This window comes from Antrostomus carolinensis, unplaced genomic scaffold (genome assembly GCF_000700745.2).
Source record: "Antrostomus carolinensis isolate BGI_N321 unplaced genomic scaffold, ASM70074v2 scaffold2451, whole genome shotgun sequence".
NCBI classification, from domain to species: Eukaryota; Metazoa; Chordata; class Aves; order Caprimulgiformes; family Caprimulgidae; genus Antrostomus; species Antrostomus carolinensis.
Window position 1 is genome coordinate 1 of NW_010293257.1, and position 10,267 is coordinate 10,267.

At 36.9% G+C, this 10,267-nt stretch overlaps 1 protein-coding gene across 1 annotated transcript; it reads left to right on the forward strand.

The window, feature by feature from the left end:
• Positions 1-1,135: 1,135 nt before the first annotated feature.
• Positions 1,136-10,010, forward strand: EFCAB11 (EF-hand calcium binding domain 11; the record flags this gene model as incomplete). The annotated part of the gene is given in 4 exon segments (XM_029087262.1): positions 1,136-1,264; positions 5,521-5,568; positions 8,665-8,766; positions 9,868-10,010. Coding segments are annotated over 4 exon segments (422 nt in total), but the record flags the coding sequence as incomplete, so codon positions are not given.
• Between the last annotated feature and the right edge of the window lie 257 nt (positions 10,011-10,267).

Sequence of the window (10,267 nt, forward strand, 5' to 3'; positions counted from 1 at the left end):
GCCTCAGGGGGGTGTCCCGCCTTTTCCCGGGGGTACACGGGTGTCGAGGGACGCTCCAGCTGCTCTGGCATCTCTCTCAAAGCCGCTAAACCGGCAGAGCAGCCGCGTCTTAGGGACCTGCACTAATGTAATCGGTCTTTATTTGACCTTAATATTAGTTGAGGGCAGGTGCAGTATTTGCATAATCGTTCATTCAGCTCGGTGTTAATTACTGTGCCTGAAGTGCCCCGCTAATGAGATAACGGCGTGACGACTTCAAGAAGGGAGTGGGAGGAAAACAGGTGTAAAATTAATGAAAGCAAGAGCAGGGCCCACATCAAAGCCTGCTCTGTCTGCCAGAATGAACTGCCTTAGCATTGGGTTCTCAGTATTCTGATTTATTGCAAGCTTGTGACTACGGTTAACAAATAACGTGCCTTCTATCAGCATGCAATAAAATCGACAACCTACACCTAGAAAAACATTAAAGAATTTTCAACTCGTTTGTGTAATGTTAATAGTACCTTTCTGCCGAGTTGCATGTCGTGCTTCTTCCCAAAACAACCTGTAGATACACTCAGCAGTGCTGTGAGAGTAAAGGTTTTGTTATCAACCCTTGCTGAAAGTCTTCTGTGGGGAAAAAGCTCTTGGGAAAGTTGTGTGGGTTTGTATGCTATGTGCGTAATCTCTTGGCTAAGTATAAACCATGGAAACATGGGGTTTTTTTCAGAAAATTTGATGGCTTGTGGCTATGTTTGCATTCCAGTCTCTTCTCTTAGTTCCTGTCTATGCAGTGACTTAACTGAGTGAATTAAGATGCTTGTCATTTTTCAAGAAAAAAATTAAGATCTTGCAGAAAGAAATTTAGTGTAATTTGGTTTCTGGAAGTCTGTTCCATATATTTTAAGTTTGCAAAAAGCCTTTTCATAATAAGTACATAAAACGCAGAAGTAGGAAAACTTTATTTTAACTTAACAAAAATTTAAAATTGAATTGACTTAGTCTATTTTCAGCTGCTGTAACAGAGCAGATAAACTGAGTTCCAACAGATGCAACTAATCTTCAATAGTTTTTTTTAAATAGCATAGTTTATTCAGCAAGTACCTATTTTATTCTTCCTAGAACAGTTATTCAAAGTAAAAAAATATTACATCAGGTTTATTGTTTTTTCATGCAAATCACTTTCTCTAGGTTTTTGAAGTGTGTGGTGGAGATAACAAAGGCTATATAAGCAGAGAGGACTTTAAAGTTGCTGTAGTAATGTTGTTTGTTTATTAACCCTCAAAGCTATATATTTTTCATTTATATTTTGAAGATCCAGCTTATATATATGTCTTGCTATTGAGAACTCTGCTTACTGACTGGTCCCACACTGATTGGAGTGGATTACTGTAGGTTTGGTAAAAAGAAATACAGATTCTGAAAGTAATTTTCTTATCTGAGGGTATATATTTCAAAATAAAATAATGAAACCCCTACCTTTCCTACTGTAGACCATGATGAGCAGCAGGATGTATTGTATTTCACATGTGTACAAGACCTATGAAATAAGTGACTTACTGAGCTTGTTATTGGTCAGTTATTGTTGGGGGTTTTTTGGTGGTACACTCCATTTCCTTACTCAGTGGTTTCAGTAGATGTGAAACTACCATGTGTCCTAATACTAAACATATATTCTCTAAAATATAGCTTGATTTTTTAATTTCATGTATCAGTTGGGCATTTTTAGTCTTGATTCTCAAATATAAATCTATAGCTGTACAAAAATTGTAACAAATGAAAGGTTTATTGAGACGAATCGTGCTGCATGGGAACATAGGAAGATACAGGATAAATTGTATGGCTTAGTGCAGTTCTGAAAGTTATGTTTCTACTCTAGTAGTGCAAGTGATCTCAAAAAAAACAACACGTGCAAGATTTCAAAATAAATACATGTGTGACTATGACTTTGTCTTTCTCGTGGCATGTTGGTACAAGCTTGACCAATACTGTAAGGTATATTTAGCATAGAAAGTAGGATTCATCTCTCTTCTTCACTTTTGAGCAATCTTATTCCCCAAGAACCATTTGTGCATTTTTTTTTTTCTTAAATACCTATTTTAGGAAAATAGTTTTAACAAGGTCATAAACAAAATTTTGTCTCTGGTAGTTTAAAGTAAAACCCGAAGAATTGTTTCATTAAACTGTGAAAATAGTCATCTCATACATTTCAGCTGTGGGTAAAGAGTTTCCCAATGAGCTGGGGACATGTCTAAAAATAATTTAGACTTCTAAAATGAGTCTTAACTGCTGAATTATGAATCTGAAAATGCTCAGCTGCCCCTTATCTATTTTCTCCTATTTTTTCCTCCAAATAAAAATTAGCTGTTCTTTTAAATTCCCTGAATGCTTCTTCTAGTAGGAGTTTTCAAAACGTGCTTAAGGCATTCAAATTCGAGCAGATTCTGTGCATAAGTCACCGATGGCTTCTTCTTGGAAAGAGAATAGAAGCAGAGGACTCCTGGGAAGAAAGGAGGTGAAGGTTTAGTTATTTCTTCCTGAGAAGGTGCCAAGTCACACCTGCTGTGTCTCTAGGCAGTGCTGCGACCACCTGGATGTAGACCGTTTTGTCTGTGCAGCTGCACAAAAATTAATTAAAAACACTTGTCCCAGGAGTGATTCTGCTGTCTAGTGGTCCTGCCAGCTCCTTAAGTGGGCCTAATTGCAGCAACTGTTGCTCTTTACCCAGTGACTGCTCGTTGGGAAGTACTAGAAGATCCCTGGGTAGACAGATACTTTTTTTGTGGCTTTTGCTAACACGCAGTAAATACGGTTTATGGCACAGCCACGCTTTTTGCTTTTGCTGGTGGCTAGGCCTTGTAATTGTTCCTTTCAACATTTTGGTAGTTTTTATTCTAGTTATGAGAAACACATCTTTCTCTGTGCACCATATAGGAACCAAACGCAGAGGTTACAGTCCTAAGAGTTGATTGTTAGGATCCAGTTATTGTACATTTTACTTTGTCGTCAAAATGATTAAAATGAGAGACTGTTGTAGCACCCCTTGTATGTCTTCAGAAGTCACTAGGAACAGCCCTGACAAGGAGAGTGCTTTGAAGAGATTTCGCAAGAAACAGGGAATGGTACGCATGCATTACCTCTGAAGTTAAGGTGAAACTGTTTCCTCAGCTGCACTGCATACTACAATTTTTTTTTCAGTAGAAATGGCAATTGCTTACCATCATCAACTGAAATAAAGAAACTGCGTTTTTAGGAAACTGTTGCTGCATTATTTTTTTTTTTTTTTTTTTGGTCAGGTTTTAATTTATTCTATAAATTAAAAGTAATACTAACTTTACACAGTAGATGTCACTAACGAACTCTTTACTGGAGAAGGTGGGCCCTAAGAATTTAAATCACATTCCTACTCCACTTGCTTTTTCAAAACAACTTTTTGTAACGGTCCTATATTATTTTTTATAAAATAATATTTTTGTGTGGCTATTCATAGAGATTCTGGATTTAATACTGTTTAAAATTAAGCCTTCAGAGACAACTAAATAGGAAAACATGAAAATAGAAAGAAATTAACCTGGTTGTTGGACTGATACTGTATGTATATTTGATATACTAGCATATAAAAATCATAATTTCTGTGAACTAGCTGCATTGTGGGAATCACGTTTGTGGGACTTAAACTTTTTCTCTGAAAGTTTGATTCAGAGATCCTCTTTTCCCCAAAATTATTTGAAATTATCTGAAATGCTGTTGTATTTTAACAACCAATCAGCTGGCTAACTGCACACTCAGGAGTTAAGTGTATCAAATGAAAAGCGTACTGTGGGAATAGTAGTCATGAAAATATGTTGTTTCGCCAGCTGAAGTTTCATTCCTGGTACTGTTACTACGCTGTGCCTAGGAGGCCAGGCACCACAAATATCCAGTGTTTTCCCTGACCCAATTCTGTACCTTCACACTGGGACACTGGCAGGTCAGTATCTGCTGCTGAACAAGAATCATACAATCATGGAACTGTAGGATGGTCTGGGTTGGAAGGAACCTTAAAGATCATCTGGTTCCAACCCCCATGCTGTGGACAGCTTTGCCAACCACTAGATCAGGCTGCCCAGGGCCACGTCCAACCTGGCCTTGAATGCCTCCAGGGATGGGGCATCCACAACTTCTCTGGGCAACCTGTCCCAGTGCCTCACCACCCTCTGGGTGAATAATTTCCTCCTAATATTTAACCTAAATCTACCCTTTCTTAGTTTAAAACCATTTCCCCTTGGCCAACAGCAAGACACCCTGACATGCAGAGTTCAGAAGGGCAGTCTGAGCTCAGGGCTGCTTCCAGCTGCTCTTCTGGCACATCTTATCAAAGCTTTCTGAAAAGGACTCCCTAGTCTATTTGTATGCCTGACACAGTCTATGTGAAAAGTGTTGCAGGCCAAATGGAATATATAGTCTTAGGTTAACTGGTCATGGCGTTGGCTTGTCCATTCTCCAGAATCGAGTATGCTTAGGTTGCCTAGAAGCTGCTAACCTGTCATCTCCTCTCATGTGGGTTGTCCCAGTGCCACAACTATGTGCGGTTTTGTATTCTAATAACGTTGGTGCCAGAGTTTGGACTCATGAGCACTCAGTCATGCTAAAAAGCAGTATAAATACAGCCCAAAGGGAACCTTGGTGCTTTCTTGGATATACTCTCCCTTTCTGTTCCTTACATTGTTAAAAGATCTTTTCCAGTGATCTCTTGGCTGCCCCCTAGTTCAGTTCTGAAAAGTCAGGTGTTTTTGTTTTCATCGTGTCGTTTAGCTTTTTGCTTTTGTTCTATAATGAATCTTGGTAACACATGAATATTAGTGAATCTTGGTAACATGCTAATAAACATGGAATTGTCAGTCCTGTGTTCCTATCAGTTAAAATTGTGAGATAGGATCCTATAGAAAGACAGTGAAGAAGATACATAGTACATAAAATGCGACAGTAGTGGATTGATTTCAGGATAGTTGTAGAAACTGGATGATGCAAACTGATTTTTAAAGTTTCCTCTTTTTAAAATTTTCTACCTTTTTATTAAGGTTTTTAATTTAGATAGATGTATCAAATAATTTTTGGTCAAACTAGGTTTCGGGAAATAGTTGGTCTCCATTCTCAATATTGAAACAGAAAGTTCTTTCATTATTTAAAAGAAATAACAAATTTGGGTGCTGATACCTAAAAAGTTAATTTTTACTATTAGACTTCCTGTAGTTGAACTCTAATCTGTATAAAGTTAAGCATGTTTGTTTAAGTATACTTAGTTTAAGATTTGGATATTGATTAGGACATATTAAGCATACATATATGCTTAGTTTACTGGATGAAAAAGAGGTAATTTTATTTTAATGATAATGAAATATTTTCTTACTTAAATACCATAGATGATACTGTTGTGTAATATGTATTATTATGAGATCAATACTTAGTGGAATCACACACCATTGATATAAAATGGAAATCGTACAGGAGTTCAGATTTATCACTTCTGAGAAAACCACTGTGGCTTATCTTCTGTGTTCCAGTTAAAGGTGGATTCAGTAATGCCTTCTGTGAGACCATGACATTCAGGTAATATGCAAACATCTGTCAGTCAGTGATTTCTACTCCTTTTTCATTCATAAATTTAAAAAAATCTGAAGCTTAGGCCCTCCAGATTTTTGAAGAACCCAATGTAGATTAATGATAATGTGTGTAATTGTATGAGACTCAACAAGGCTCAGTGCTGGGTCCTACACTTGGGTCACAACAACCCCATACGACGCTACAGGCTTGGGAAAAACAACCCCATGCAACGCTACAGGCGTGGGGAGGAGTGACTGGAAAGCTGCCCAGAAGAAAAGGACCTGGGAGTGTTGGTCAACAGCCAGATGAACATGAGCCAGCAGTGTGACCCAGGTGGTCAAGAAGGCCAGTGGCATCCTGGCCTGTATCAGAAATAGTGTGGCCAGCAGGACCAGGCAAGTGATCATCCCCCTGTACTTGGCACTGGTGAGGCTGCACCTTGAGTCCTGTGCTCAGTTTTGGGCCCCTCTACTACAAGAAGGACATGGCGATGCTGGAGCGTGTCCAGAGAAGGGCAACGAAGCTGGTGAAGGGTCTGGAGCACAAGTCTTATGAGGAGCGGCTGGGGGAACTGGGGTTGTTTAATCTGCAGAAGAGGAGGCTGAGGGGAGACGTTATTGCTCTCTACAACTACCTGAAAGGACGGTGTAGAGAGGTGGGGGTTGGTCTGTTTTCCCAAGTAACAAGTGATAGAACAAGAGGAAATGGCCTGAAGTTGCACCAGGGAGGTTTAGATTGGATATTAGGAAAAATTTCTTCAGCAAAAGGGTTGTCAAGCATTGGAACAGGCTGCCCAGGGAAGTGATTGAGTCACCATCTCTGGAGGTGCTTAAAAGACGTGTAGATGTGGCGCTTAAGAACATGGTTTAGTGGTGGACTTGGTAGTGTTAGGTTAACAGTTGAACTTGATGATCTTAAAGGTCTTTTCCAAGCTATGATTCAATTCTATGATTCTATAAATGAGCTGGCCATAGCTATTAAAGAGGACCATATAATTTCATTTAGTTTTGTAATATTTTTAGTGCTTGTATGTTACACTTAGTTTAAACATTCTTGCTTCTCAAAGTGGCATTTCTTAATGGCAACATTTTATATATTAGTGATTGAGAAAAGTAATTAGTAATTTTTGGTGTTCAAGTTGGTAAGTGATGGAAGAGGTTCTATCAGGTTTTTGGTACTGTTCCACTGTTTACTTGGGCAAATACTGGGCTCTTACATCACAATTTAATAAATACCTATTTCTGTAACAACCCTTCCATTTATGTAGTTCTGCTTGGGTTTTTTTCCCTTGTCCTTGACCTCATCAATTATGTCCATGCATCTGTTTGTGGGGTCATGTGGCAAGTCTTGTTGGAGAAATGATTCATATGAAAAATGAAGTGGCAGCAAATGTGGTTACTTTTATCAATAAGTTCCCTCATCTCTTTTGCCACATGGCCCCACATGTATTTGTATCAATACATTTGAAGGGTGTTGTGGAGGCTGGTTCTGTTTATTCTAGCATTGATGCCAAAGCCCACGTTCATTAAACCACACTCTTACTTGTAAATCTTTAGTTTAGGCAACAAATACAGAATAAAGATTTTACTCAGATTTTTTTCCAAGAGAACAACTGCATATGAATGCCTGAATGAGAAATGCTGAACTAAAATATAAAGATATATTATGGATTTGTTAATACCTAATTGGCTTGAATATTTTTTTAAGATAACCTTTTTTGTGTGTAGAGATAGGTTTGCAGCCTGTTTTGTGACACATAAATTGCCAAGTCTCAAGATCAATGAATAGGCGGCACTCTATTATAGGAGTGATTCTGTAAAAGGAAAATTGTATACTATAATTTTCTGGGCTCGTATGTTACTCTGAAAGAGAAAAACTAAATGGATGGAAAGCTTATATTGCTTTTTATGTTTTCACTTCCATAGTTATCCAATTGAATGGAAAGATGTTCATGCAGGCAAGTTCAGTATGTTTAGGCAACCTCTGTTATTAAAGAAATTGTGCATGTACAGAACCTAGCAGTTGAAAGCAGCACGTCTTTGTAATCCTGGAAATGGAGACTGTAACAGTTCTTAATATATGCTTTTCCAAGAAGAAGTAAGGAAAGAAGAAGCAGAAATCTGTAAGCTTGGAGTTTAAGATTTCAATTGAGACAGCAGGTGGAGCTGGAGGAGCTGTGCTTTTGAACCACTGCAGAAAGAACAGGATATGAATGAATCAAAAGAAAGAGAAGTGCAGAGCTTTTGTTATGTTATTTGATAAAGAAAAATTCCTACAGGATACAGTCGTGTTGCCTTCTAAGGAAAATTAAATTGTTTAAAATGAGCATGATGCATGTTAGAAAGCTGTGAGAAGAGAATATTTGTTTGAGTATTGAACAGAAGTGTGATTTTTTTTGCCAAAAAAATGTATATATCTGCAGAATTTTTGTATCAAGATTTTTGTGTTTTTCATGGGGAGGCCTGAAGTTCTGAGGAGCAGATTTTTGTTTCTTAATTTTTATGTTTTACTTTGATTTTAGAGAAATGATCAATTAAGCACTTACAAACTAGGTTTGCATTTCAATTTCTTTCATTTTCAGTTCATTAAAAGGGTAAGATAAATGTACAAGACTTCCATGCAGTATACGGGAGGAATAACCAGGCCAGTTTTGCATTCAATTTTATTATGAATTTCATAGGAATCTATATCTGAGCTTATAGATTATTTCATAGTTTGCTCACTGCTGGGAATGATGCCAGATAGATTCTTTATGCAGCATGGATCTTCATCCATGGCATGCAAGTGCTATTGACTTAGAAAAGTCCGTGTTTCTCTCCAGTGCAAAGAAAGATGAGATGACAGGTAACCAGAAGAAAAAGTAGAAGTAAACACAAGCATTATACTCAAGTATAGAAAATAGATGAGAAAATTTAAACAATATTGAAATGTTTGCATGATCATGGTCTAACCTTGAAGACTATTATTTCAGTTTTATTTTTGTGTTTATTTATATAATTAAAGTTACTTATAATTTTTAGACCACAGTGGTACATATTTTTAAGGAGAAAAACAAAACTGACTTTTTTCAGGGAAATTTATTTATATTTTACATTTTTATAGGTCTGTTATTTGAAAAGTTTTTAAATCTCATGAGTGCAAAGAAGGCTACATTGTTAAACAGTAATGAAACACGGCAAATATTTAGAGCTTTTGTTGTGCAAGGTAAGTTTTGTCTCCTAAATATTTGGAGTATTAATTTAATTCTAAAATAATGAAGTAAAACAGAACACCTGAAGGAAATAAAAAGAAATTAAGATGAGATGCCCTAGATTCTGCAAAGTTCACTAAAACAGTACCAGAATGACAAAGATCATGATGCTATTGCTATACCTGAAGTCTGGGTCAGTAGGCTGTGGCATTCTAGATGGTAGCTTTGGACTGTCTGCTGTACTATGAACTCCTCCAGCTGTTAAAAGAAATCTCTAGCCATTCACCATACCTGCTTGCTGTTACTACCTCTCATTATTTCTTTGTTACTCATACCAACATATCTCCACTCACTTACTTATGCCACATATTTTATGGATTTCTGTCCTCGGTGATGGGTATAGGTATTTTTTACTTCGCATGATAGACCACGGAAGGAAAACCAAAGCAACAAAGATTTTTTTTCTCACTCTTCTTGGGAAGTAGATGTGGTGATTCTTCTTCATTTCTGCTAGATAGCAGAGGATCTCCCATCACCAAACTGAAAAAAAGGAGGACCTCCTCAGGAGCCTTTGATCTAATGGGCGTTCAGATGATCCTTTGCCTTTTTTTTTTCCTGACCTGAGATAGGATTACGATCCTTGAAAAGAAGGAAGGTAAAACGTATGGCAGATCAGATGTTGGGATGATCAGATGAGCATCCACTCAGCTTTTTGCTGCAAACTAAAAGTAGCTTTTGAAGTGTTATTTTTAGTGAGTTATTTCAAAGGACTTAGCTGTTGCAAGCACTGTGCCTTTGTCTTGCTATCTGCTGCACGCAATTGGTGATAGACCTGTTTGAGATGCTTTATTTTCCAGTTGGCTCTGAAAGTGAATGCATAACCTAAGTGATTGACCAGTTGGTATCACTGTGTTATAATGTATTCAGGATCTTAAGTCTGCAGCAGGATTAAACTGAATATCCTAAAATATTTCGTGAATATAGTAACATAAAGATTGTGTAATAATTTCAGAAATGTGAATTGATAAGCTCACAGCCAAATATAATTTTATTAAGTAGTTTAAAAAAACTCTCAACTTATATTATTTTTCTCTTTCCTAATTTTGATTTAAAAGATAGGGGATTTTTCACTTTTGAGGACTTCAAGAAAGCCTTCAATTCTTTTTCTCCGAAGTTATCTGAAAGAATCGTAGTTGAAGAACTGAGATCATTATTCCTGGATAGCAGACTTTTTGTTGTTTATATTTCAGTTAATTGAAATGATTAGATTCTATCTTGCAACTGAAGGTATAAGCTTCAGCACATTGCTGTTTCAGTGGCTTTAATAATAAATATAAATAGTATGTGTAAATAATATAATAATTAATATAAACTGTATGAATAGAAAGAATAAAAATAATAACTGTCATTAAAAGAATACATTTTACCAGACACAGAAAGTAATTTGTTGTCTGTACTGTTTCTTAAGAAGCCTAAAATGATTTACTTTTACATTTTCCTCCTGTAATCAGGAAA